This window comes from Cucurbita pepo, chromosome 5 (assembly GCF_057944985.1).
Source record: "Cucurbita pepo subsp. pepo isolate OVF chromosome 5, ASM5794498v1, whole genome shotgun sequence".
NCBI lineage: Eukaryota > Viridiplantae > Streptophyta > Magnoliopsida > Cucurbitales > Cucurbitaceae > Cucurbita > Cucurbita pepo.
Window position 1 is genome coordinate 251,346 of NC_141802.1, and position 26,290 is coordinate 277,635.

General features: G+C 37.3%; 6 protein-coding genes across 9 annotated transcripts; 4 read left to right on the forward strand and 2 right to left on the reverse strand.

Annotated features, from left to right (window-relative positions):
* Nucleotides 1–715: 715 nt before the first annotated feature.
* Nucleotides 716–5,660, reverse strand: INDH (INDH1(iron-sulfur protein required for NADH dehydrogenase)). Of its 3 annotated transcripts, none has more exons than XM_087123628.1 (9): nucleotides 5,501–5,660; nucleotides 5,264–5,381; nucleotides 4,184–4,306; nucleotides 3,450–3,547; nucleotides 3,116–3,181; nucleotides 1,962–2,088; nucleotides 1,676–1,761; nucleotides 1,290–1,415; nucleotides 716–1,139 (listed from the first exon to the last, which is right to left on the reverse strand). In XM_087123628.1, exons 1-9 carry the CDS (start codon nucleotides 5,534–5,536, stop codon nucleotides 969–971), a joined length of 951 nt encoding a protein of 316 aa, XP_086979754.1. In that variant the 5' UTR covers nucleotides 5,537–5,660; the 3' UTR covers nucleotides 716–968. The 3 variants fall into 3 exon arrangements, with proteins under 3 accessions (XP_086979754.1, XP_023534279.2, XP_086979755.1); XM_087123629.1 differs by having other exon boundaries at nucleotides 935–1,139; nucleotides 1,295–1,415; XM_023678511.2 differs by lacking the exon at nucleotides 3,116–3,181.
* Nucleotides 5,661–6,107: 447 nt separating this feature from the next.
* Nucleotides 6,108–11,206, forward strand: LOC111796063 (lateral signaling target-like protein (Protein of unknown function, DUF593)). 2 transcript variants are annotated; one of them, XM_087124162.1, is made up of 4 exons: nucleotides 6,108–6,370; nucleotides 7,200–8,538; nucleotides 8,681–10,951; nucleotides 11,067–11,206. In XM_087124162.1, the coding sequence occupies exons 2-3, from the start codon at nucleotides 7,323–7,325 to the stop codon at nucleotides 10,927–10,929; spliced, it is 3,465 nt and encodes a 1,154-aa protein (XP_086980288.1). In that variant the 5' UTR covers nucleotides 6,108–6,370; nucleotides 7,200–7,322; the 3' UTR covers nucleotides 10,930–10,951; nucleotides 11,067–11,206. The 2 variants fall into 2 exon arrangements, with proteins under 2 accessions (XP_086980288.1, XP_086980287.1); XM_087124161.1 differs by lacking the exons at nucleotides 6,108–6,370; nucleotides 11,067–11,206 and having other exon boundaries at nucleotides 6,378–8,538; nucleotides 8,681–10,932.
* Nucleotides 11,207–11,500: 294 nt separating this feature from the next.
* LOC111796062 (cytochrome P450 94A2) lies at nucleotides 11,501–13,502 on the forward strand. The gene is made up of 2 exons (XM_023678751.2): nucleotides 11,501–12,116; nucleotides 12,420–13,502. The coding sequence occupies exons 1-2, from the start codon at nucleotides 11,524–11,526 to the stop codon at nucleotides 13,357–13,359; spliced, it is 1,533 nt and encodes a 510-aa protein (XP_023534519.2). The 5' UTR covers nucleotides 11,501–11,523; the 3' UTR covers nucleotides 13,360–13,502.
* Nucleotides 13,503–14,266: 764 nt separating this feature from the next.
* Nucleotides 14,267–16,530, forward strand: LOC111795428 (transcription factor MTB3). The gene is made up of 2 exons (XM_023677857.2): nucleotides 14,267–14,441; nucleotides 14,727–16,530. Exon 2 carries the CDS (start codon nucleotides 14,818–14,820, stop codon nucleotides 16,288–16,290), a length of 1,473 nt encoding a protein of 490 aa, XP_023533625.2. The 5' UTR covers nucleotides 14,267–14,441; nucleotides 14,727–14,817; the 3' UTR covers nucleotides 16,291–16,530.
* A 3,586-nt stretch (nucleotides 16,531–20,116) lies between these two features.
* LOC111796055 (Galactose oxidase/kelch repeat superfamily protein) lies at nucleotides 20,117–23,105 on the reverse strand. Its single transcript, XM_023678743.2, has 3 exons — nucleotides 22,425–23,105; nucleotides 21,989–22,339; nucleotides 20,117–20,668 (listed from the first exon to the last, which is right to left on the reverse strand). Exons 1-3 carry the CDS (start codon nucleotides 23,039–23,041, stop codon nucleotides 20,380–20,382), a joined length of 1,257 nt encoding a protein of 418 aa, XP_023534511.2. The 5' UTR covers nucleotides 23,042–23,105; the 3' UTR covers nucleotides 20,117–20,379.
* A 1,228-nt stretch (nucleotides 23,106–24,333) lies between these two features.
* Nucleotides 24,334–24,840, forward strand: LOC111795900 (putative transcriptional regulator RABBIT EARS). The gene has a single exon (XM_023678530.2). It carries the CDS (start codon nucleotides 24,334–24,336, stop codon nucleotides 24,838–24,840), a length of 507 nt encoding a protein of 168 aa, XP_023534298.2.
* The last annotated feature ends 1,450 nt before the right edge of the window (nucleotides 24,841–26,290 follow it).

A 26,290-nucleotide genomic window follows, 5' to 3' on the forward strand; every position in this document is an offset into this window, starting at 1 on the left:
TTAAATAATGTAATTAATGTATTATTATTGTTGTTATTAGTAAGATGGTGGATTATTGTTCTCTAACGCTTCTCTTAATTATTTGTAATGGCTTGGAAAGATAAAATATAAGATTCATTTGATCAGGCATTTATTTATTTTTATACATACTCAAAGTAGAAGGAAAAAAAATGCATTAGTTTAAATAATTATGCATGTTTCTATAGTTAATCATTTTTTTGGTTTCAAATTTGATTTTTTTAGCGAATTAATGTTTTAAATAATAATAATAATCTAATTATTCTATTCTTATTTGTATCAAAAGTCAAATCTAATGTACACAAATATTCCTTTTTTAAAATATGAGAATCATTCCATACCATTTATAAAGCGAATATTATTTATATTGAAACATAACCCGTATATGAGGAAAAAAAGAAGTCTGGAATCCAATTCTCAAAACTAGGTTTTTTATTATTTATTATTTATGTATTTACATTTGTGTTAGTGTGTATATATATTAAATTAATTTTTAGGTATAAAGAATATTTTAGCTTACTCAAAATAGATTCTCTTTAAAAGAGAGAAACCATTCTTTCTCCTTAAGTAATGCTTTAAAGAGTACCATAATTTTTCTTTTTTTTTTCTTTTTTTTTTTTTTAAGGAAACTGACATCTTTTTTTATTGATATTGCACTTCTACTATAGCATTTGGACCAAAAATGTATAGGTTGTCTATCGAAATGTATGTGTTGAATAACAAAGTCATCATAGAATCTTTTGGAGGGACTAATAAGAGTTAAAATAAATAAATATCTCATTCATCAAGAACGATGCAAAAGGAGCCAAAATGAGCATAATTCAACGGTAAGTAACATATATTTTTTTTCTTCTATCTTGCAAGGAATGAAGCTGGAATGATAGGAATGAAACATAATCTATTGTCCTGTTATATATTAAAAAGAAAAAGAAATCTCGGGGCTGCTGTGGTTATAATTGAATCTTTGGATAGAGTAGTTTTTGCCTCTCCACTTCCTCAATTCGCTCCATCACTTTCTCAGCAATTTCCACATATTTTGTAGAAACCAGGGAATTTGGTTCTGACATTACAATAGGGACACCTTCGTCACAACCTTTCCTGTTCTTCTCTTCTAATGGTACCTGTGACAAGTTATCCACAAGTTGGCTAGTATGGAAAATGACCCACCTATAGAAATTCTTCATTGATCGGCGTATTCATATGACATTATCATCTGGAAATCAACATAATTGGTCATGCATAATAATTAAATGGCTCGTATTAGCAAGTACCTCACCCACGAATGGGATACCCATCTCATCAGCTGCCTTGCGACTTCCTCCCCTCCCAAAGATATAGGAGCGTTCATCACAATGTGGACATGTAAAGTAGCTCATGTTCTCTACAATTCCCAGAATCTGAAGCAGTAGTCAATAACATTCAGATTCTTTCAGAAAACTTAGCAATGTCTGAGTGTGAAAAAGAAGAGAATTGATATTCAGATTCTTTATCATCCAATGAATGCATGGAATAATAAGGTAAAGACTAAAGACTATCAAGAAACATTTTAACCACATTATTGTAACATTTTTGTACTTTTTAGGATGTTGATAATGAACGAGACTGCAATCAGAGGATGGTTTGGAAATTTAGCAAAATAATATAGAGAAATTCACACCGGAACATGGACATTAGAAAACATTTTAATTCCCCTACGAGCATCCATTAATGCAACATCCTGAGGCGTTGAAACAATCAATGCACCTAACAGCAAGGAAAATGAATTATAGGTGTTATTACAAATAAATAAAATTTGTGAACAAAATTATATATGAGAAACTGCTATATTTCTACCATCATACTTCGAAATAATTCAGTACCGATAGCATTTGGATTAAAAACACAACAATTCCATTAACAAACCTGCCAAAGAACAAAGGGTGAAATCACAAATTTTTACCTACCAGAGAGTAACAATCTCTGTGACATTGTAATCTGAACATCGCCTGTACCAGGAGGCATATCAACAACAAGAATATCAAGATCTCCCCAAGCAACTCCCCTTGTCATTTTCTCCAGAGCACTTGACACCTACGAAATTAGCCAAGTTCTAAAGAAATGTGGAAAGAGTTCAATGATGAAAACAAATTATTCTTCAACAATAGTCTTTTGAAGTACATGTTTAGTTGTCCAAGTCAGATTCAAGTTAGATTAGGAGGGAAAAAAAAAGAAGAAGCAATCATTGAAGTTGAGTCAAAGGCTGATTGACAACATGATATCTAGAGTGTTTCTTGCAAAAAATATTAATCAAGTCTTTAGTTATAAAAAATTATACATGGTCGGATCAGTGAGGAACCGAATTACATTGAGGTTTCAGGCTCTTCAAACAATAAAAAAGAAGGTAAAATTATAAAGCTCCACCAAAGAAGTCAAACATTCAAACGTTTATAGCTTTGGAGTTCTCTTGTTGGAGATAATAACAGGGAAGAGGCCTACAGTTTCATTTTTCTCAAGTAGGGGTTTACATGTCGTTGGTTGGATGAGCATTCTAGGAAGAAAACCAGATGGAGCATATGGTGGATAAAAGGTACAAGACTGCAGATAGCGAACCCATACAATCAATCCTTGAAATAGCAGCAAGGTGCACCAAAGGCAACCTGGCTATGTGGCCTACAATGAACCAAGTACCACAAGCGCTAGAGCAAGAGGTAATGTCACCCTACTCGAATGATTACCCTGAGTCTTGTTGCACAATAATATGGTCGATATCCTCTAAATCTTGTATAAAAAAAAACATATTTTAAATATTCCAAAGAGATATATTTGGATGCATCCTTTTAATATTATCATTAGTATGAATCTTCCCAAAGGAAAGCAAGAAAAAGATAGTTTTTAATATGTGGGCATTAGCAAGCGGGAAAGGCCCAACAAACTAAATCATGATTAATCCCACCTTCCAAAAAAATTATTTCCCTTGAACGTGAACCAATCTATAGTAAGGTGAAGCCGATAACACAATTTCAAATACTAGCCACGTCAAACCAGGGCTCTACTCCTATCTCTACTTAATTTGCTAGCAACCAACTACAAAATACTTCAAGTTCACAAGGGGATCTACCAAAGCATTTCCTCTAGAATAGCCACATTCCTTTACAGCAGTTGCCCATGGTACTGCCCCGTTGATCTGTGGGCAAAGTAATTATGTTCCAATCCACCAGGTGAGCCCTTTTCCTTATAATTTCATTTACTCAATCTCCTTTCAAGGTGGTAAGGAGATCAGCTTAATATTTACAAAAAAAAGATGAATTATATATCTTGGTCATAGGAGATCTATTGCCACCTTGGTGGTAGAGAAATGGAGAAACTTATCATTCAGGAAGATAAGAATCATTAAAGCATGTTATCTCGAAATATTGGAGGAATACTCAACAGAAAGTTTAGGGAAAACAAACCATAGGACCCCTCCACACAAGAGCAGCATTGTTTTCCACGAGTAATCCCATTGACATGCATTTAACTCCATAGCTCTCAACAGGAACCATTTTTCTATCTGTGAAAGAAAGAACGATAAAGTGATACATTATGGGGCAATTGTATCTTTGAAAAAAATTAAAACATGGACATCGGGATGCTCACTGGGAATCATATCAAATCCTAGAAAGCAAATGTGATTAGCCTGGCTGGCTATAATTCTTCTGAAGGTAAACAGATTTTTCAGGCACGGAAAATTAAAGAAAGTAAGATAGTCCACCGTCTCTTGGGAACTGACTTAACTTATCATGCAGGTAAATAAAAAAAAAGTACACTCGAGAAGGCACTTATAATATTGGACCAACAAGAATTTCTTGGAGTAGCGCTTAAATTCAGATATCTAAAATGGAAAAATACTTGAACCAAATCAAGTCGACCACAATAAACAAATGTAATTATCAGTGAGAGTAATGATGGCCGGTTCAGAAATCTATTACACCGGTGAAGGCTAAAAGCTAGTTTAGATTTAAATAAGGGTAGTTCAAGCAACAGGCAGGCTTAAGACAGAAAATACGAGCATATCCCTGCAACAAGACCCTTGGTCAAGGAACTGTTTTATGCTAGTTGAGCTATGCTATATTAGTAATTACAAAAGGAACTGTTTTATGCTAGTTGAGCTATGCTATATTAGTAATTACAAAAGGTTATAAAGTACCTTCAGTCAACTCTGGCTTTTGATGGATTTTCATCATAATTGGAACATTGGGTCCATATACATCAGCATCAAGTAATCCGACATTCAGGTGACACTTGTTTGCTAGTGCAACGGCCAAATTTACTGCCACCCACCGAATAGTATAAGAACAACCACCACGTAGTAACAAGTACGAAGGATTTATTAGTGCCTCAATAACAGACTAGAAATCTAAGTGTTGGATGATGGAAGTCCCACATCGGCTAATTTAGGGAATGATCATGGATTTATAAACAAATAATACTCTCTCGGTATGAGGCCTTTTGGGGAAGCCCAAAGCAAAGCCACGAGAGCTTATGCTCAAAGTGGACAATATCATACCATTGTAGAGAGTCGTGTTCGTCTAACATGGTATCAGAGACATGCCCTAAACTTAGTCATGCCAATAGATTGGTAAATTCTCAAATATCGAACAAAGAACTCCAAAAAGAAAAGGAGTCAAGCCTCCTCGAAGGCAATAAAAAATGACTAAGACTCCAAAGGAGTCGAGCCTCGATTAAGGGGAGGCGCACTTTGTTCGGGGGGAGGTGTTGGATGATGGAAGTCCCACATGAGCTAATTTAGGGAATGATCATGGATTTATAAACAAAGAATACTCTCTCGGTATGAGGCCTTTTGGGGAAGCCCAAAGCAAAGCCACGAGAGCTTATGCTCAAAGTGGACAATATCATACCATTGTAGAGAGTGTGTTCGTCTAACACTAAGTGACGATTATTCACATAAAGCAATAAAGATAATCAGAAACGTCAGAAAAAAAAAAAAAAAAAAAAAAAAAAACCCTTTTTTAAAACCACCTTCGATCAACTTTAGAAATGATGCATTCTGGATTACTCCTGGAGTCTAAATTGCGTTTCATTTTGGTCCTAAACTCAAAAGGACGCAATTAAACATTAGAGGTAGACAAGAATGGAGAAAAATGAAGATTATGCAAAGGAATCAGCTTGATTAGCCCACTTGATTACCTAAGATTACAATTAGAAAAATGGTCACCGTACCAAAAACCTAAAATTAAGAAACAGGCAACAGAGCAAAAGAAAGTACCGGCAGTGGTGGACTTGCCCACGCCTCCTTTGCCAGAAGCAATGGCTATAGTATGCTTAATTCCATCAATTTTCAGCTCCTTTTTGCTCGCGGAATATCCTCTCACACCTCCAACCCTCTACATGAACATACAGAAAGGCAATCACTGAATTCAGCCTCCATTTTGATTAAGGAGGTAAATGAAGGACATGTCAAGAGAACCGCGAAGCATTACAGGAAGCTGAGAGACAAACTCACACGTTTACAGGAGAAGAACCATGACAACCGCTTCATGGATTTCTTACTAGTAGAAAACGCCAATAAAGAAGAACTTCTGCCTACACAGTCTCGATTCTAAGCTCCAATTCTTCACTACAAATTATAGGAGACGACGGCAACAGCGAAGGACCTACGAGACAACGAGCAATCGCACATTTGGGCTCTCAGCGCCCTTGTCAGCCCATCCGGCCCAATAACATTTAATTATCCAAAAAAACACTATTAAATAAAAGAAAATTAAATTTTTTTGGGGCTCAAACTGCAAAATTCTATTTGACCTATAAACTTTTAAAAATTATGAAATAAATCATTAAAATTTTAGCTCGAGGAATAATTAAAAAATAATAATTTAGTGCATAATACAAAATTTTAATTTTGTGAATAGTATATTATTGTATTTAAAAAAAATTGTTAAATAGGTCTCTATTAAAAACAAAATTAAAAGTTTAATAATTTACTTAATACTTATTAATTTTTTATATCAAGTCTTACTTAATACAATTTGGGGTGTGAGTGTGATGATGCTGCTACCCCCACCCCCACCCCCACCCCTTTGTGTATGCATTATTATCGGCATAAAGTTGGCAGTTGGCAGGACTGCTGCTACAATGATGTACCATTTTTGCATTTTTCCTTCAACATCACTTTTTTATTTGGAAAAGTTATATCAAAAGCACTTGATTTTTTAATTATATCATATCAGTTTCCACTTTTAGGTGATGCCTTCTTCTACCTCACTCATATTTTGCTTACATTTATTTACATTCTCCTTTTTCTTCTTCATTTCTGTCCTTCTGGTTGCTTCTCCTTTCCCTTTCGGTTGCTCAGTATCCTCCCCCTTCAAACGACGTAAGCATATTATATTCATAACATTTGATTTCATGATACGTAAGTTGTTGTTATGGGCAATTTCTGTTTGCTGGATTACTGTTGTCTTTGATTGCTTATGAACATTTGTCTGCGTTTTTTTTTATAAAATTTTTCTTCCGATTAAACAGCCCAGCTTCATTGGTTTTCCTCAATGTCCAGACAAATTGGTAGTTGGGTTTTTGTGGGATCAGGAAATCTTATGCATTGTCGTTTTCTATCTCCCGTTTATGCCTCAGTTGTTCTTTCTTCTTAATACAATCGTAGGTTTAATATCAAATACTTTGAGATTGGGTTTGTTTTTTTTTTTTCTTCTTCTCGTTTTGCTTTCAGCTGATCTGCATTCTGGTATTGTTTGAACGTCTGTATTGCCATATTCTTCTCCAAACCACTTTTAGGGCGTTACCTCTGGAACAAAGAAAAGAAAAGAAAAGAAAAGAAAAGAATAGGAAAGAAAATCCTCTATGAGCACTCAATCTTCTTTTTTATCATTGCCTTCAGAGAGTAAAGAATATACTGCAGTTTTCTCCATTACCCACATGAATCAGGAGTCAGTTTGACATATTTTTCCCTCAAAACTCTATTCTCTTGCTACTTTTCCTTGCATTTTCTTTTTCTTCTTTTTGTAAACAATTCCTCCGCAGCTGGATTTTGTCTCCCTTGCTAAACATTCCATACACCATTGTTTTCGTTCTCGATTTTTTCGGTTTCTTTCAAGATAATTCCGCTTTGATGGCCAACTTTGGGTGATTTTTTTCCGGGGTTCAATTTGTATATCTTATTTTCCTTTTTATGTTGGTATTCACATTAGGTGATCCAATTCAGGACAGGATGTTTAAAAATACAATCGAAACATGGGAGGATCGAATAATGTTCATCGCCTAAAGGTTTTCTGGTTGGCAGAGAGATGGTAGCCTCATGAAATTCTAGAGCAATGGCAGCAAAAGGAAAAGCATTTCATAAAGCTCAAAGGAGTGTACAGGGCTTTGCAGCCATTCTAAAGTCTGCAGCTTGTGAATGGTTTCTCATTTTTCTAATGCTTATTGATGCTTTGTTGTCATATGTTTTGACTAAACTTGCACGTAGTTGCAACTTGCAAACGCCTTGCATTTTGTGCTCCAGGCTTGATCATCTTTTGGGCAAAGAAAACCCTCATAATTATAGGAATCTCCTCTGTACCAACCATAGATTGGAGATATCATCTTTAGTTTCGTGCTACAAACATAATAAGCTTGTTGATGGCAATGAGATGTGTGATGCATGTCTTTGTTCATTTGCCTCAACAAACAATAAACCCAGATTCAACTCCAAAATGCAAAAGTTGAGGCTACATACTGGTGGAAATGGAGCTCGTGGAAAGTTACTCAAAAGGGACTCGATTCCTCATTGTATTAAGACAAGGCCTTGTTCTTGTTGCAGTAAGCCTTGGAAGACAAGGCCTAATGCCCAAGGAATGCTGCAACTGAAATCTTCTGTGAATATGGCCACTAAAACCAAGATTCCTTATCCACGCTGCTTGAATAGTCCAGATAGCTTCAAACAGACGAGGGATAAAATTTTTGGTTCAGTAACCTTACAATATCCTGGAAAAACTGGATTCAATCTGTTGTCTCATGTAGGATACAGTGAGCTGAGAATAACCTCCGATTCTGAGTTAGAGGATGTGCTTCCTGAAGAAGATGATGATAAAAGTTTAATATATGAAAAAAGTGAGCTTACAGAACATTCTCTTCTTCAATCTATAACACAAATTCCACTCGAGCCTCATTGCAATGATTATGATCAGGTTAAGCCATCCATTAACTTTGTTGATTCGAGGCCTTCATCTTTAGAATCACATGTGCAGGTTGATGTGCAAAAGCCCCATGACGTGACATCGCTTGCTTGTGATGCTAATTTTCATGGATTGAGTGAATTGAATTGGCTGCCCTGGCCAGACAATCCGATTGCCAACCCTTCTACATGGGCCGAACTTATTTCACTGGATGATGCATCATCCCCTGCATCCAATGTCTTGGGACTTTATCGCGCGAATTCAATGGAGAAAAGTGAGCTTACAGATTCTCTCAATCAGGAGTCCCCTCTCTCTTGCTCGCCCGAGTTCATCACATTACATCACGACCCACAAATTGTGGGAAAGTTGGCAACATGTAAGTCTTATTTCTCTGTTCATGCCTCTCCCCATGTGGTAGACTCTTCTGGCTTTGCTTTCCCTTTTGTAGTGTGCTTCTCCTGCCTATAGAATTTCTCCTATTATTGTCTGATTTCTTTAACCTTGTTTATATATGGCAGCTGAGGAAACAAGAACAGATAGTATGGAAATTGCATCTCTCGATCATTCAGAATTGATAAGCACAAAAGTAGAAATGTTTTGTGATAGTGACAGTGGGTCCTCTAAGAGTGATGAGAAACATGCAAATCATAAGAGTGATAGTGAGTCCTCTGATAGTGATAAGAAAAACACAAATCATGACAGTGATAGTGAGTCCTCTGATAGTGATAAGAAAAATACAGATCATAACAGTGACAGTGAGTCCTCTAAAAGTATCGAGGAACATGAAGTCAATTTTAATGCAAAACAATCTTTTGAGAAGGAAATTGATATAGGTACTAATGATTTGAAGCAACCTCCATTGATTAGCACTACCGCTGCAGAATGTTCTAAAACTGGTGAGGAGGTTTACAAATCAGCTATTAAGAACGTTAGTGATGGCATGGATCATAGCAGTGCTAGTGAACAGGAAGTCTTCGATTGTTCGGTAGGTCAATCTTTAAAGAATGAAAGTGATCTAGTAGTCAATGATTTGAAGCAGTCTCCTTTGATTAGCACAATAGTTGAAGAGTGTCCAAAAATTGATGAGGTGGTTTATGTATCAGATAATAGGAACACTATAGATGATATGAACCATATCGGTCTAAGTGAGTCCTCTGAGAGCGATAAAGAACAAGAAAACGTCAATTTTTCTATAGAACAATCTTCAGAGAAGGAAACTGATATAGTTACTAATGATTTGAAGCAGTGTCCATTAATCAGCACAACCGTTGAAGAATGTCCTAAAACTAACGAGGGGTTTTATGAGTATGCTATTAAGAACACTAATGATGATATGGACCATGACAACATTAGCGAGTCCTCCGAGAATGGTAATGAATATGAAATCTTCAATTTTGCTACAAGACAGTCTTTAGAGAAGGAAACTGATATAGTTACTCAGGTGACCTATGAATCTGCTATTAAGAACACTAATGATGATATGAACCATAGTAATGTTGATGAGTCCTTTGAGAGTGATAAGCAACAAGACGTCTTGAATTGTGCTACAGGACAACCATTGGAGACGGGTCCTGATAGAGTTAGTACTGATATGGAGCAATTTTCAATGCAGAACAGTCCTGTTGGGCTTGTTAACCAATCATCCTCAGATGATGAAGGCCACAATTTTAGCATTTCTGACGATGATTTAGAGAAAGAATCTTCCGGTGAATTCAATATAATTCGGGCATTGGATCGGTCGGCGTCGATGGAATCTGTTGAATCACTAGATGGAAGCAATGTAAGTGAAATTGAAGGTGAAAATATGGTGGATAAGTTAAAGCGACAAGTTGAATATGATAAGAAATGCATGAATTCTTTGTATAAAGAGTTGGAAGAAGAACGAAATGCTTCGGAGGTTGCTGCAAGTCAAGCGATGGCCATGATTACGAGGTTGCAAGAGGAGAAGGCTGCAATGAAGATGGATTCTCTTCATTACTTGAGAATGATGGAAGAGCAAGCAGAGTACGACGTAGAAGCTCTAGAAAAAGCAAACGAACTCCTGAATGAAAGGGAGAGAGAAATCCAAGAATTAGAAACAGAGCTCGAATACTACAGATCTAATTACTTGATGGACACAATAGTTGAGTCTGAACATGAACAAAGTGATGGAGCAAATGAAGAAGATACCATTGCAGAACACCATGAATATACTGCCAATTATTCCTTCAAATCAACGATAGCGGAGGCGTCAAAGGGAAGCAACAGATCGTTGAATAACCAAACTTCATCTTTAGAATTTGAAGATGAAAAGGTGTACATCCAGCTATGTTTGAAGAGGTTGGAGGATAAGATCAACAAAATATTTGCTAATAGACTTTTACCAAGGCTTCCTAATTGCATAGATACTGAAGAAGAGGCGAGACCGGAACAAATAGGGGAAGGGAGCGAAGAAAATGGTCCATCCATACACAAAATTACCTGTAATGGAAGAGTGACAGCAGAAGAAGAGTTTGGGAGTGAACAAAACTTTGGCAATGTGAAAGTTGAAGTAAGCTGTGGAGACAAAAGAGGGGGGGAGGAGATTGACTTCCTTTCTCTTGCGAATAAAATTTCAGAGCTTACTGGCAGGTTGGAAGCAGTACAAGCTGATTATGATTTTCTGGAGCACTCTCTTAGTTCACTTCGCTATGGCGAGGAGGGATTGCAGTTTGCTTACAATATAGTTCATCAGCTCCATGAATTGTGTAAACTTGGGATTAGACTAGATCCTCAGTCTGCCTCCTAAATTCTTCCTGCACCATAATATGGTAAGCATTACTAACAAACACAAAAGCTTATATCTGATGCTATTGTGAATGTTTAAATGCAGCCAGCAGATAGTATGATCCTGTACTGTTTTTGCTAAACCATTTCTTGGTATAGTTTCTGTAGATATCTTAAAATGGGACTCAGCAATCAGTGCGAACCATCATCATTAAAAAGGGTCATGGTTCATCCCTTTTGGCTGGGCTGCAATGCATGAGCTTGAGCGTGGACATGCCAGATAAGGATTGGAGTAGAGGAAAAACAAAGGGTATGGTTGAAAGCTGAGTCTTCCATGTTAGTGGATTTTTACTTGTAAGAGATGACGTCAGTAAAGTCACTTAATGACACGTGTCGAAATCTCATGGGTCTGTTAGAGTTTAAGCGGTGTTGGTTTGGACTTGTGTCGGTTGCCAAAGTTGAAAATTTTAGCACCAATTTCCAATTTTAATAATTTTGGACAATTCTTTAAAAATCAAAAGTCAAAAATTTGGTTTTTTTAAAAAAGCACAATATAAAAGGTAAAGCCACGCTTGGGCTCCGAAGTGCAAATTGGGAAGCACATTGAGACCACATAATGGTAGCTCCATTGTTACTCTCCTTCCTCTTCCTCTTCCTTCTTCCATTACTTTTCTTCTTCTTCTTCTTCATCTTCACCAAAACCCCAACTTCCTCTTCTACCCCTTCCATTAAACTCCCCAGAGCATTCCCCTTAGTGGGTTCCTTCTTCGCTGTCTTCGTCAACCGGCACCGCCGTCTGGAGTGGCTCTCCGACATCCTCCAAGTCTCCCCCAACGCCACCTTCACCCTCCACCGCCTCTTCGGCCAGGCTCAGGTTTTTACGGCGAATCCCGCCGTCGTACAGCACATTTTGAAGACCCAATTTCATATTTACCAAAAGGGAGATCCGTTTCGCTCTGCTTTGAGCGATTTTCTTGGCGACGGCATCTTTAACGCCGACGGTGAGAGCTGGAAATTTCAGCGCCAAGTTTCTAGCCATGAGTTTAGCACCAAATCTCTTCGGAAGTTCGTTGAGACTGTCGTCGACGCCGAGCTCTCCGATCGCCTCGTCCCTGTTCTTAACTCCGCGGCCACGGCCTGCTCTGTTTTGGATTTTCAGGATGTTCTTCAGCGGTTCGCTTTTGACAACGTTTGCAAGATTGCTTTTGGGTACGTACGCTAATTACAAAAAGACGAAAGATTTACTTACAAATTTTGTTTTCTATGATTTGACATATTAATTTTTAGTTGGTTATAATTTGAACTTGTGAGTGGTTGTAATTTGAACTTGTGAGTGGTTGTAATTTGAACTTGTGAGTGGTTATAATTTGAACTTGTTAGTGGTTATAATTCGCCCGTAAAATGTATAATGGTAGTTTGTTTGGTAGGAAATTCTTTCACTTTATAACTATAAAATTAAGGAAGAGACTAAATTTGAATTTTAAAGCAAATCAAAATAACTTTGATGAACAGGTATGATCCAGCTTACTTATCACCATCATTCGGTCAATCAAAGTTCGCAAAGGCATTTGAAGACGCAGTTAGAATCAGCAGCTTGAGGTTCCAGTCTTTGGTTCCAATTTTCTGGAAGCTCAAAAAATTTCTGGACATTGGGTCCGAAAAAAGGCTTCGAATCGCGGTAGCCGAAGTTCGAGGATATGCAAAGAACATCATTGAAGAAAAGAAAAACGAGCTCCAAACCAACTCTTCAATCGCCTCAGTCGACTTGCTCTCCCGGTTCCTCAGTTCCGGCCACTCCGACGAGGATTTCGTCACCGACATAATCATAAGCTTCATCTTGGCCGGACAGGACACGACCTCGGCGGCGCTAACCTGGTTTTTCTGGCTGTTGCCAAAATACCCACAAGTGGAAGATCGAATTTTGGACGAAATTTGCAACAAATCGGAGGATTTTGGTTATGATGAAGTGAAGAATTTGACGTACACTCACGCGGCTCTGTGTGAGAGTATGAGGCTGTATCCGCCAGTGCCGGTGGACGGGAAGCAGGCAGTGGCGGACGACGTACTACCGGACGGGACGGTGGTGAGGAAGGGGGAGAGGGTGGCGTATCATCCGTATGCGATGGGGAGGATGGAGGGGATTTGGGGGAAGGATTGGGCGGAGTTTAGGCCAGAGCGGTGGCTGGAGAGCGGCGACGATGCGGCGGCAAAGTGGAGGTTTGTGGGGAGGGATAACTACACGTATCCCGTGTTTCAGGCGGGACCGAGGATTTGTTTAGGGAAGGAAATGGCGTTTCTGCAGATGAAGAGGATGGTGGCCGGCATTTTGAAAAGATTCCGAGTGGTTCCGGCAGCAGCGGAGGGGGTGGAGCCCAAATTTGTACAATACATGACAGCAAAGATGGAGGGCGGGTTCCCGGTGAGGATCGAGGCACGAAGGGCTCAGGGTTGACATGTATTTTAACCTCATTATGTCTCTCATCTATATTATGTTTTGAAGTACAACAAACTTGGACACCACACTTATCTCAGATTATCAATTATTAACTTATAATTTTACAAATCAATATATTAAATCTATCAAATGATATCATACTTTTATTATTAAAATACAACACAATTTTGAATTTTAATTATCATTTACCCTCACAAAAACACCACTATTTTTTTTATATGAATTTATTCATACATCAATCTGTTTATTAAAATTAATTAATTAATTTTTTTTTTTATAAAGCTAGATCTTTTTCGATATTTATATATAGATATCAAAATAAATAAACCCATAAATGAAAACAAAATTAGTTTTGAAGACTTGACTTGACAATTATATTATATTGTCGATTTCTTTATACTTTAAAATTTGGTCGTCCTGTTTTTAGTCTTATAATTATTACAATTGCAAGTTTTCTTGAGGTTGTTGGGTCAAGTCAACGTAGACAAGGCGAGTCGTTGGCTGCTACTGTTAGAATATTGACTTCTCACTTCTTTTTTTTCTTTTTGAATAAATGCTTGTTTTCTCGTTGCAACCACTCACATTGGGCCAATTTTTGAAGCCCAATCCATTTTAGATTAAAACGAAGGCCCATAATACATTGGGCCTGAGTTGTGATGAACCTACCGTGACGTGTAAATATTGCAAAAAGAAAGGGAGAAAAAATGTAAATATGTTCATTAAAATGACTTTAAATGATTAGTGACAAACATACAAAAATGAAACACATTAGTGAATACATAATTAAACATAAACAAAGATAATGCCAAGAACGTCGGTTAATTTATTTGGGATTTTGTGGATAATATGAAGCGTTAAGACTCGGCCCAATACCCACCGAAATGCTCCCGATTCATGCGAGCCAAACCCTAAAGTTCAACCTTTTTTTTTTGATATCATTCACATCAAAGTGCCAAGCTAACTCTTTTCAGTGGAAGATATTAAAAGAAACTAATAAAACGATCCCTTGCTTTCTTCTGATGTTTCCGCGAAATCGAGACGGCCCTCCTTCTCCATTTCAGATCCCTCTTCACTTTCAGGTCAGCTTTTGAACTCGTTTCTTCGAGCTTTTTGGACTTTGGATCGATTTTGCCCCCTTCTCCACTTCACCTTCTAGCTCTGAATACTTGGATTTGTTAAATTGTGTAATTGGGTGAGCTGTTGATTGTTTTGTTGATGTTTAAGCGAAGATCTGTTGATTTGGAGAATTGTAGTTCGATGAGCCACTGAAAGGGTTCTAATTGTTTGTGTTGAATAGTTTCGTTACTCCCTTTTTAATTGATTTTCATTTCATTTCCTTTCCTTTCTTTTTTTCTGGTCACTAGAGTTTTTCCGACTTCTGCTTTGCTATGCGAAGGTGATTTTAGAAGTAGAGGAGGTTGGGTTTCTTCCTTCTGCTGACTCCATTTCTGAAAAATGGGTGAGAAATTTTGGGCGAACGAAGAAAAGAGGGTTTTGGTGGAATCAGTTGTTGGTAGTGAAGCTTGTGAGTTCTTGATGTCGTTGGCGTCTAGTAATATCTTAGCTGAGGACTTGCAGTTGTCTCTTGGTGATTTTAGTGTGAATCAGGGGCTAACCAAACTTTTGGATGGTTCAAGTTGGAACTATGCAATCTTTTGGCGGGTGGTTAGCTTGAAATCTGGGGCCTTGGCTTTAATTTGGGGAGATGGGAACTGTAATGATGAAAAGATTGGAATTGCAACTCCTGGTGGGGATGGTCAGGGAGAGAAGAAAGAGGAATTGAAGAGGCAAGTGCTTCAAATGCTTCAGTCCTCTTTTGGAGGGTCTGATAAGGATGGATATGGGGCAAGGAGGGATGAAGCGTCAGATATCGAGATGCTTTACCTAACTTCAATGCACTATAAGTTCATGTGTGACTCGGGAAGCAGTCTGGGGGAGTCATATAAATCCGGCAACTCTGTATGGGCTTCGGATGTAACGAGTTGTTTGCGTAATTATGAATCCAGAGGGTTTTTAGGGAAAATGGCTGGTGTCCAGACATTGGTCTTTGTACCTGTAAAGTTGGGAGTTGTTGAACTTGGTTCCATTAAATCAATTCCTGAAGATCAGGGTGTTGTAGAGTTGGTTAGAGCGGCCTTTGGGGGATCAAACACTGCCCAATTAAAGACCTTCCCAAGGATCTTTGGTCATGAGTTAAGTTTAGGTGGAACTCAACCTCGATCGCTGAGTATTAACTTTTCACCAAAGTTGGAAGATGATACAAATGTTTCTCCCGAAGGTTTTGAGCTGCAAGGTTTAGGTGCTAATCATGTATTTGGAAATTCTTCCAACGGGGGTCGAAGTGATGATAATGATGCAAAGATGTTTCCACATGCTCAGACGAGACTTTCGAGTTTGGAGTTTCCGAGGGACGAGTCATCTCCTAAAGGGGATGACAGAAAACCTAGGAAGAGAGGGAGAAAGCCTGCTAATGGGAGAGAAGAACCATTGAATCATGTGGAAGCAGAGCGGCAGAGACGTGAGAAGCTTAACCAACGATTCTATGCATTAAGGGCTGTTGTCCCAAATATCTCTAAGATGGACAAGGCTTCTCTGCTCGGCGATGCCATTACGTATATCACCGACCTTCAGATGAAAATTAAAGTTATGGAGGCTGAAAAACAGATCACTAATGGCAGGCAGAAAAGTGCAGAGGTCGATTTTCAGGCAAGGGAAGAGGATGCTGTTGTGAGGGTGAGTTGCCCTCTGGACTCGCACCCTGTTTCTAGAGTTATCAAAACATTTAGAGAACACCAAATTGAAGCTCAAGAATCCAAAGTTACGACCACATCCGACAACGATAAAGTCATTCATTCATTCTCCATTAGAACTGAAGGTGGTGCTGCAGAACAGTTGAAGGAGAAGCTGCTGGCTGCCCTATCAAAATGATATCATTTGTAAAGTACCTCTTTTATATATACATCAAGCCAAGCCTCAACATGTTGATTTTCATGTAGTTTCTTTACTTTGTTGCATTACAATGTGGAAATTTCTTATTAGTGAAGTCTGCAAAAACCAAGTTACATTCTTCCTTGTATGTTTAATGTCTAAATGTGGCATCTTCTATATTGGATTGTTATAAGTTAATGACAGATTATCAATGAAACTGTGTTTAAATCTTCAGATTAATTTGTGTGCTTTGATGTCTGCTCTGGATAATGATTTTCAGAACCCATTTAGTCGATGATCAAGATTTCCATGCCTTGCTATTGACATTCTTCATGGCCCTGAGTTCAAGCTTCATGTTAAAAACTCGAAGCTGAGATGTCGGAGATGTTCGAGGTGTCTGAGATGTCCGACATTTTTGAGATGTTCGAGATGTCCAAATTGTAATGGGGATTGGATTAAAATGAAACTGAAGCATAATAAAGCAAGCTAGCTTGTTCAAATGTGGATGATAAAAGAAAGTCAGTTTGTGAACCAATTATAAAAAAGTAGGAGTACTAGGTAAGGGGAGTTGGATTATTTTAGGAGTTCTTTTGTGTTTGAACTCAAAAGGTTTTAATTATTTAGCATTTGAATAATCTTAGGATATGTGCGAACAGTTTGGTCCAAGCTACGTGTCGTTTCGTTTGATTCATTCTAACGTTGTTTTCAACCTTTCAAACAATATTACTCCGTCAAATTCAGAACCAAAAGTCTTTGGTCAAACTACACCCACAGACAAAAACCAAACGCCCTCACATGTATATATATAAACACATACATCAACTCCTTCCTCTCATTCTAAATTTTCCTTACGAACTTCAAACACAAAAGTTGGTTTAAACTCCAACGTTCATCACAGAAACAGAAGAAGATTTAGTTTGGTTCATAGCTTTTGTGTCGAAATTAAGATATGGGTATGTCTAAAAGAGTTAGCTTGGTGTTCTTTGTGCTGTTGTTCACCATTCTGTTGCCTAATCCTATGGAGGCAGCAAGGGTTATGAGCGGAGACAAATGGATGAAGGCGAAGCAAGATATAGCCTTTGTGTTGCCTATTCAAGTCTTGCAGCGTGCCCCGGTGCCACCGTCCGGTCGCAACCCGTGCAGCACCATTCCTGGGCAAAGCAATGGCCGATGCACCCTCCAGACGATGAATGTCGCAGGTGGCCCTGGCCGCTTCGTCCAGGCGCCGCCTGCTATTCACGACCCGGCTCCCATTGCCTCAGCTGCTCAAAGTTCTTGATAGTGTCTTTCAATGGTGGAACCATGGAGGTTGGGTTCAGTTCAGTTTCAGGACGAAATTCTTTTATTTGGATTGGGTCATTTGGATTGGGGGCATCAGAAAACAATTGGTTGCAACCCATGCAAATTTATGTTCATTAATAGTGTTTCTTTCTTTATACAAGTCCTTTGATGGACTGTGTTATTAAATAAATGATTAGTTCATTCGTTAAACTTAAATTTAGTCTCTTAATTTCTGATGGACTGTGTTATTAAATAAATGATTAGTTCATTCGTTAAACTTAAATCTAGTCTCTTAATTTCTGATGGACTGTGTTATTAAATAAATGATTAGTTCATTCGTTAAACTTAAATCTAGTCTCTTAATTTCTGATGGACTGTGTTATTAAATAAATGATTAGTTCATTCGTTAAACTTAAATCTAGTCTCTTAATTTCTGATGGACTGTGTTATTAAATAAATGATTAGTTCATTCGTTAAACTTAAATCTAGTCTCTTAATTTCTGATGGACTGTGTTATTAAATAAATGATTAGTTCATTCCTTATACTTAAATCTAGCCTCTTAATTTCTGATGGACTGTGTTATTAAATAAATGATTAGTTCATTCATTAAACTTAAATCTAGTCTCTTAATTTCTGATGGACTGTGTTATTAAATAAATGATTAGTTCATTCCTTATACTTAAATCTAGCCTCTTAATTTCTTCAACAAGCTTCTAACCTTTCTCATAAAATCAATTTTATATCGTCTAAAGTGATCCTATCGATATAAGTTTATCTTATTCATCCTCGACTTTTATAGATACTTCATCTTTATTAACTCATTATATATTGCCCAACTTCAAATAATATTACGTAGCTCCAAAATATCGAACAAGGTGCAAGATTGACGGTTAATACTAAGTTGCGATGATCAAGATGAAAAATTCTAAAACTTGGTGAAAGAGTCATAACATACTGAATTAGATAGCCATAACATGGAAAGCTAGTTGAGTCGTGTAATAGGCTAGTGAACCTACGTATAGTTCATTCTATCAATATTTAACTTATTTTGTAAATATTAAAAGTTTGAACGTACACTTTTTGTTTGTTGAACTAAAAAAAAAAAACGTGTGGATAGCTTATAAAATATTGCAAGTATAGTACGAGGTGTGGGCTTTGTTAGACAATACAACAACTACATGCTTCAACGTTCAAATATTAAGTCAAATGAAAACGATAATATTTCATATATATTTAATAAAAAAATGTAGATATAAATATCGAAATAGCGGATATTATTTATTATTACGTAATTATTCCAATTTATTGTTTTTTTTTTTTTGAAAAAAAAAATTAAGAATCCTTCCATGCATATCTAATAACACCTTCACAAAGCGTTGAAAGGGTAAAATATAGCAATTTTATTTTTTCAAACCACAGCTTGAGGCATAAGGAATTGAGAATATTAGGAAAAATATGAAATACACTTGAAAATCTAAATATTTTCTTTTTCGTGAATTTTGACGTTGACTAAAAAGAAATAAATAAATAAATAGTTCGCTTTTGTTGGCTGCTTGGTGGAGACCAATTCAGCTCAACCCCAACACCTTCACAAACCCTCTACCATATACTTCATACTACTCGCTTTTGTAGAATCAATCAATTTTTTAACCTTTTTAATAACAAATTTATTCAAAAGCGAGACTTTTATTGATGAAAATTTCAAGTTTTCAATACATCTTAAACCCCTTTTTTGTTCTAACCATTTCATCCCTTTATTCCGACATAACCTATAGCCTTTTCAATTTTCAAACAAGGCTTCGTCAAAGCTCATGTTCCTGTTTCATGGTAAAAACAAACCCTAAACACATTAATCACCAAACACCCATAATATGTATGCGACATTTCCTGTCTCAAAACCATATCTTAGACACAGAATTTGGGTTAATCTTGAAACCATAAAGATGAGATTTTTTTCAACAAAGATTCCTCTTTTATGTTCATAATCCTATTGGTTTGTGCTCAAATTGAAGCCAAGAGACCATTGAAAGGAGAGGGATGGCGGAATTTAAGTTCTCAGTCACTGTAACGGCCGCCGGTGCAAGGGAATGTTCCTTGTGAATTGAGCGGCATGAACGTGGAGTTCTTCACAAATTCTTGAATCGACTCGGTAAACAGAAATGAGTGTTTTTAACTGTGTGGACTCGAGGAAAACGAGGTTGACTTTATTGAACAAGAAAAGGGGAACATGGGCTCTGTTATTTTCCTGGAGGAAGCTCCAATGAGAAAATGCAGAACCTAAACAACTGTTTCTGCATTCAAAACACAACAACTGTTTCTGCATTCAAAACACAACAACTGTTTCTGCATTCAAAACACATTGTTCCAACAGCTCTAAAGTTTGCTTCCATACTCAAATAATTAAGGAAGACTGTTCGGTTTGTAGGCTGTTTACTTGGACAAACACTAAGATACGAAGTGTTGAGAAGAAGATGTGAAACACAGAATCAAAGTATTTGACAATCCCACGTTGTTGCAGACAAAACACCAACCATGCTTGAATGTACATAAAAAATTTATGTATTTTATCTCCATCCTTGAACAGCTTATACACAAATGTACAATATTTATGTTCGAGTTGATAAATTTATTTCCAGGAAGAGAAAAAAAAAAAAAAAGTTTGTCTGTAGATCATTCTAAACATGTACATAAAGGAATGCAAACGTATGTGCCACTTAGCTATCAGGGAACAACAATCAGCATCAGCATATGCCTAAATCTGTAAGCAATAATGAGTAGTTGATAGCAGCGGAGGTATTATTTACATTTCAGATACGAATGGTACACATAGCTGCAGTATCGAAATCCATGGGGTGCTGAAAAGGCGACCTGGTAATGAGAGATCTCCACGTCTTCTTCACGGGATCGTAGATTTGCATGTACAGCGATCCTCCTTTCTTATGATGTCGTAGCCTTCGAGCTTCGGCCGACTCTGTCTTCAGAAATGATATAACATATAATTCTCCATTCAATGCAACAAAGCCATATGAGGAGTTGAAAGGAGTTTTTCTGGGTACCCTCGACTCTTCAACCCATCTGTTTGATGTCATTTCATATCTAAAACATAGGAGATAGAGATCAGAAGATGACAAATCATAAGAAACACTTGTCCCAGAAACCAGAAAAGGTAAAGAAAACAGACATTTTTAACAACATTTGATGAAGAGAGATGAGTATTATGTAATATCTTTTCTCCTCCGCACAGAGATAATACAAATTTGGAAATCTCTTCTTTTTTTTCTTTCCCAATCAAGCACCCCATAACAACATTTGGACTGAAACTCGATTTGCAAGTCAAGAACAACAAAGGGAGGAAATCTTAAGTTAACCTCAGAGATCAAATTAAATAACTCAATTCTTCCTCCATTTTGGCGTTCTTCTTCTTTTTGCCAGGCAGAATGAGTGTTGAATACAGACCTGATCATTCCAAATAGTTAATGAGCTCACTCCAAATAAATTCTTTCAACTGGTCATCAACACCCTTAATGTGATATTCGAGTGCCAGCAAGGATGCTAGCCCCGAAGGGGAGTGGATTGTGAGATCCTACATCGATTGGAGAGAGGAACGAGTGTCAGCGAGGACGCTGCGCCCTGAAGGGAGATGGATTGTGAGATCCTACATCGGTTGGAGAGAGTAACGTATGCCAGCAAAGACACTGAGCCCTAAAAGGGGTGGACACCGGGCGGTGTGCTAGCGAGGACACTAAACCCTGAAGGGGTGGACACCGAGCGGTGTGCTAGCGAGAACAAGCTCCAAAGGAGGGTGGACACCAGGCGGTGTGCCAGCAAGGTCGCTAGGCCTCGAAGGGGGGTGGATTGTGAGATCCCACATCGGTTGGAGAGGGGAATCAAACATTCTTTATAAGGGTGTGGAAACCTCTCCCTAGCAAATGCGTTTTAAAAATCTTGAGGGAAAGCACGAAAAGGAAAGTTCAAAGAGAACAATATCTACTAGTAGTAGACTTGGCTGTTACACTTACATAAGAACATAACAGAACATGTCTTTCTACTTTCTTAAGGGAAAGCATCCACCTTGCACTCAAAAGTTGAAGAAAAATTTGTTTCCAAATCCAGAGCTTGTCTCATGCAAACTAAGGCATTCTAAGAAAATAGTTTAATGTTCTGAATTTATTTTTATGGGATCATATACTTCTAGTTTGTCATTAGTTTTTCTCCATTCAAATACAGCCATAGGTTTCCACAGTACAGAATGAACATGTGCAATAGACACTTGCTTAAGAACAAAGTGATAAAAGGCATTTCCATAGTTAAGGGAATAAAAAGTAATCAGTCATAAAACCAAATCAAACACTTAAAGTAATCAATGAAGAACTGAATTCTTCCTCAAATTTTGAGTAATTAAAGAAGAAGAGTAACCTGAAGAATTCATCTCCATCAAGCATGAAAATCCCAGGTTGTCCATGGTTATGATGATCCTCAATCACCACAATCTTCCCTAGCCTCCTTCTTTCCCCTTCTTCCCACATATCCCCAATTTGCCTCCACCTCCCACCGCCATTGCCATTGCCATTCCTCAATTCCAACACCACTGCATCTCTGTAATACTCATCCACAGGAAACACTCCTGAAATTGTCCTCGATTCGCCATACCCACCCATCACCCAAAACTCTCTCTTTTCTCCATTTCCCACAAAGAACCCAACACACCCAGCGCGAAACCTCGGCAACCCATCAAGGGCAACCCACTCGTCTCTCTCAACATCGTACCTGTTAAATCATTGGTACAAGATTAAATTCTTACATTAACCAAACCCCACGTAAACTATTGAGTTCGGTAGTGATTTAACCATACCTTTCCACGGAGCTCATCCGACTCCCTGCCGCCGCGAACATCGTGTGTCTGGACCCACCTCCAGCCACCAGAATCTGACCGGAACCAGGAACCGCCGCACACGCAAAGCTCCCTCGCGGCGACAGCATCGGGGAGATGGGTTCCCAAAAGGAGGCATAGAAATCGTATCGGAAAGCGGAGGAGGAGGAGGAAGGACGGTCGATTGGATAAGAACGAGTGTCGAAGAGAGAGCCACCGATGACGTACAAGTGAGGGCCGAGGGAAATTGGGGTGAAATTGCAGAGACCATACACATGGGGGTTGCAGGGCATAGGGGGAAGAGGGCACCAAGAAAGGTTTAGTGGGTCGAACAGAATAGGGGAAGCGATTAAAGGGTCTTGAGGGAAAAAGCAGAGAAGGTGAGAGAGAGAATTTGGGTGAGTGAATCGAAGGGAAATCAGGATATTAGAAGAGAAGAAGAGACGCCATGATTTGCAGGTTGATTTGAGGCGAGCATGGTGGGAGTAAGGGAGAAAGGAAAGAACTAAAGCCGCGACATCATTGGGAAGACCTGGAATTAGAGTGGAGATATCATCAATGGAGGAAGACAGTGAACAAAATTGAGGAAGAGATTTCATTATCGCTCCGCCTAATTAACTCTGTTCCTCCCTCCCCTTCCCTTCCCTTCCCTTCCCTTCCCTCCCAATCCCCCGCACTGAATGAATAGCACGCAAAGAAAGCAGTCATGGGTTTTTGATACAGATTGTTGACACGTTTGTAAGAATCAAAGATCAATCATTATCAGTGGCATGGATCATTTTCTTAATTGCTCAAAAGGGTGGATTTTTATTTCAGCTCATCACCGTCTCTAGTGCAAGGTGAGGCCACGTGTCTGAATCTCATTGGTTTCCTCAAGTTGAAGTTTTCTTCAAAATATATGCAATTTTTTTATAATTAAAAAGAAGTATTTTTATTTCTTATTTTTGTTTTAAGATTAGTTTAAGTGTGTGGCTATCAAACTAAACTTTAAGCCTCATTTGGTTGTAAATTATTTTCATTTTTATATTCTCGAAAATAAAAAAGAACACAAAGAAAACGAAGAAAATATGTTTGTCAGACATATTTTCAAACAAAAAAAAAATAATAATAATAATAATCTTAAAATAGGGTATTAAAAACAAAACAAAACAGATATTTGTTTAGCTTTCGAAAACAGCCATCTATGGAACTGAACTTTTCCAGCAAATTTTTAATTTTGATTTACTCTTTATTGTTTAATAAAAAAAATGTAGTCCCTGTTGTGAATTATACTATCTTTATCCAACTTAAAAACAAATATGATCATAAAGATATATTATCAAATATGGCAATATGTTTTTCTACCCATTTCAAAAAAAAAAAGCTGTTTCCTTACTTCCCATTACAGATTTGAATTAAATAAATATGATTATTATCCATCTAACAAATCTTAACCTACCAAATTAATTAACTAAATGGAGGTGAAGACTGATAAATCAATTTGTAACACCCCACGTTAATTAGAGAAGAGAACAAAATATTTCTTATAAGAGTATGAAAACGTCTCGTATTTAGTTTTATTTTTAAAATTATTTCGTATATTATGGGAAGGAGTGCAGTAAGGAGTTAGTAAGGAATAATAAGTTATGTGGCAGTCCTTCCCTCTTGAATTGGCAAAAAGCAACTTCACTGCCATGCTCAAGTGTCCTAATTGTGTTGGCTGCTAAGTAGTATCCAAATATGCCTCCACACATCTCCTTCTTACTACAACTAATACCTCATTCACCCCTTTTTCATTCATAAGCCCTTCCCCCCCTCTCTCTCTCTCTCTCCCTCTGGAGAACAGTTTTCATTTTCATCACAAATTTCATACTTATTTGTGTGTTTTGTGTATCAGGTTTGAAGTTGGGGCATGGAGGGAGGTGAGTACAGGAGCATGAGTAATGGGAAGGTTGTGAAGAATGAAGAACAACAATGGGGTTTCGCCAAACAAGAAACATTTTCAAGCGATCAATTTCTCCATTGGCCTGCAAGAAAATACACTTGTAATTTTTGCAGGAGGGAATTCAAATCTGCTCAAGCTCTGGGAGGGCATATGAATGTTCATAGAAGGGATAGGGGAAGATTGAGATATTGGTCTTCTTGGATGCATAACAATTCATACCCTACCCCTAGTTTCTGTCTGCCGCCTCCACCGCCATCCTGCTTCAGTTTGAGACCAAATATTGAGAACAGCTCCTTGAGTTGCATTGAGGGAAGTGGGAGCTGTTCAAGGAGCAATGAAGGAGATGAAGATGCTGATGTTGATGTTGATGGGGTGAAGAAGAAGAGGAAGAAAGGTTCAGTTAATTTGGAGGGGAAGATGGGGAATTTGGTAGGTTGTTCAAGTGAGGATCTGGATTTGGAGCTACATCTTTAAGTTTCTATGTATAAACTCCCCTTGTTTTGTTAAGATGTGTTTTGTGTGCCCTTTTTTCTTTACCTAATTTCTTTTTTATGGAAACTTTGTTGCCTTTATACTCTTATTCACAACTTACCCCTCTCTTTTATTTTTAATCTAAAATCCAAAACATTTTGCACTTTCTTCCAACTCTCTTATTTTATCTCCTAATTTTTTTTTTTTTTTTTTTTTTCCAACTTCTTTTGAGTTTAATTCACTTTTTTTCTTATTTTCTAAAAATCAAAAAAAAAAAAAGGGAAAAAAGAGGCAACTAGGTTGTCTTTTTTAAACCCTCAGCCGCCGGACACTATTAGTCCCTCAGCTCACTCCGACTCTTCACTCACTTGCTCAACTTTATTCGCATTTTTAACCTATTTAAATATATTAATTTTAATTCTTCCAATTAAATATATTATTTATTTATTTATTTTTAATATATAAAATATATTAATTATTAATTTAAATATTTCAAAAAAAATAATAATTAAAATTATCTTTAGACCTTTACTGATAATAAGCATTAATAAGATGAAATTAGTTAGGTTGATATATTCATTATTGGCAAGTTGATTTGACGGACCCTGAGTTGTCTATTTTACCTTATACCTTAAATACTATTAAAATAGTTTATTCATGTCCCATCGTTTAAGTCTTGAAATCAGTACTTAAAAAAAAATAATATGAGAGAGTAAATTTCATCTCATAAAGTTAATTAATCAAGTTTTTAGCTCCATATTTGATCAAGTTCTTAAAACGATAGATATGATAAATTTGCTACAAAAGTTGAAAATGTAAGTCCTTACCCGTAAAAGTTTATAACTAACCCAAGATTAATATTGGACGGCACATCATTATCTTATAAAATATTAATATTCTCAATTAATGAATTTATAAAAGAAGATTAAATATTTGCAGTATTACAAGCTTGTTGTATAAGACGCTCCACTCACATATCTCTACATGAATGATTGGGTCGTATTAATAATATTATTACGATAAGATTGTGACTTTATCCACATATTATAAACTCTCTAGATTATTAATGGAACACGGTGAACCTTTGATTTCATACCATATGTTATACATAATATAAAATAACAGATTATTTTATTAATAAAGGATAAAATTGTTAGAATTGGTCAATCCATTAGAATAGCTTGAAGTTAGTCATGCCATAAGAATAGGCTTACTTCGTTAGTTTCCTATGAAATCGGATCTATTAGTTAATCTTTTGCCAATATAAATAGAATATGTCCTCAATAGTGTGAGGCACAGTTTTGCATAAACTTGATATGGTATCAGAGCCGAAATAAGATCCACGAGATCCATAGCCTCTGCTGTTAGACATGTCAATCCCAAACAACACAATGTCTTCTCCGTCGATCAGTCAGGTGATTAGTGTTAAGCTTACACAAGAAAATTATCTACT